The sequence below is a fragment of the Buceros rhinoceros genome, unplaced genomic scaffold (assembly GCF_000710305.1).
Source record: "Buceros rhinoceros silvestris isolate BGI_N320 unplaced genomic scaffold, ASM71030v1 scaffold24426, whole genome shotgun sequence".
Classification (NCBI taxonomy): domain Eukaryota; kingdom Metazoa; phylum Chordata; class Aves; order Bucerotiformes; family Bucerotidae; genus Buceros; species Buceros rhinoceros.
Genome location: NW_010418445.1, coordinates 1 through 306, shown reverse-complemented (window position 1 = coordinate 306; position 306 = coordinate 1). Strand labels below are relative to the sequence as shown.

Below are 306 nucleotides of genomic sequence, written 5' to 3'. Positions count from 1 at the left end.
CCTTTGCCCGCCGTACCGCTCGCTCTGCAGGTGGAGCGCTATGGGCAGCGCATAGGTCAGTGGGTATATTTTCATGTGCACAGCTAGCCCGTAGCAGATTGCAGCCTTCCCTACGCTGCCTTTGCAGCCTTCCCTCCGCTCCCACCCTCCACGAAGTACAGGGTGGCGAGCACCAGCAGCACGACCAGGGCCTCTGCATTGCCCCGGCTGGAGACGGTCATGGGCAGAGGATTGAAGAGCCAGGCTGCAGCGCAGCACCCGCAGGCTTGGCCGGCGGCGACCCCTCGGCGCCGCAGGGCTCGATAG

General features: G+C 65.4%; 1 protein-coding gene across 1 annotated transcript in view; it reads right to left on the bottom strand.

The window, feature by feature from the left end:
* PIGM (phosphatidylinositol glycan anchor biosynthesis, class M) overlaps positions 1-302 on the bottom strand; it is a gene marked incomplete at its 5' end in the record, with an annotated part of 1,118 nt that extends 816 nt beyond the window's left edge. The window contains 2 exon segments of the mRNA XM_010138563.1: positions 8-141; positions 144-302. Of these exon segments, the coding sequence (XP_010136865.1) occupies positions 8-141; positions 144-302 (293 nt within the window).
* Between the last annotated feature and the right edge of the window lie 4 nt (positions 303-306).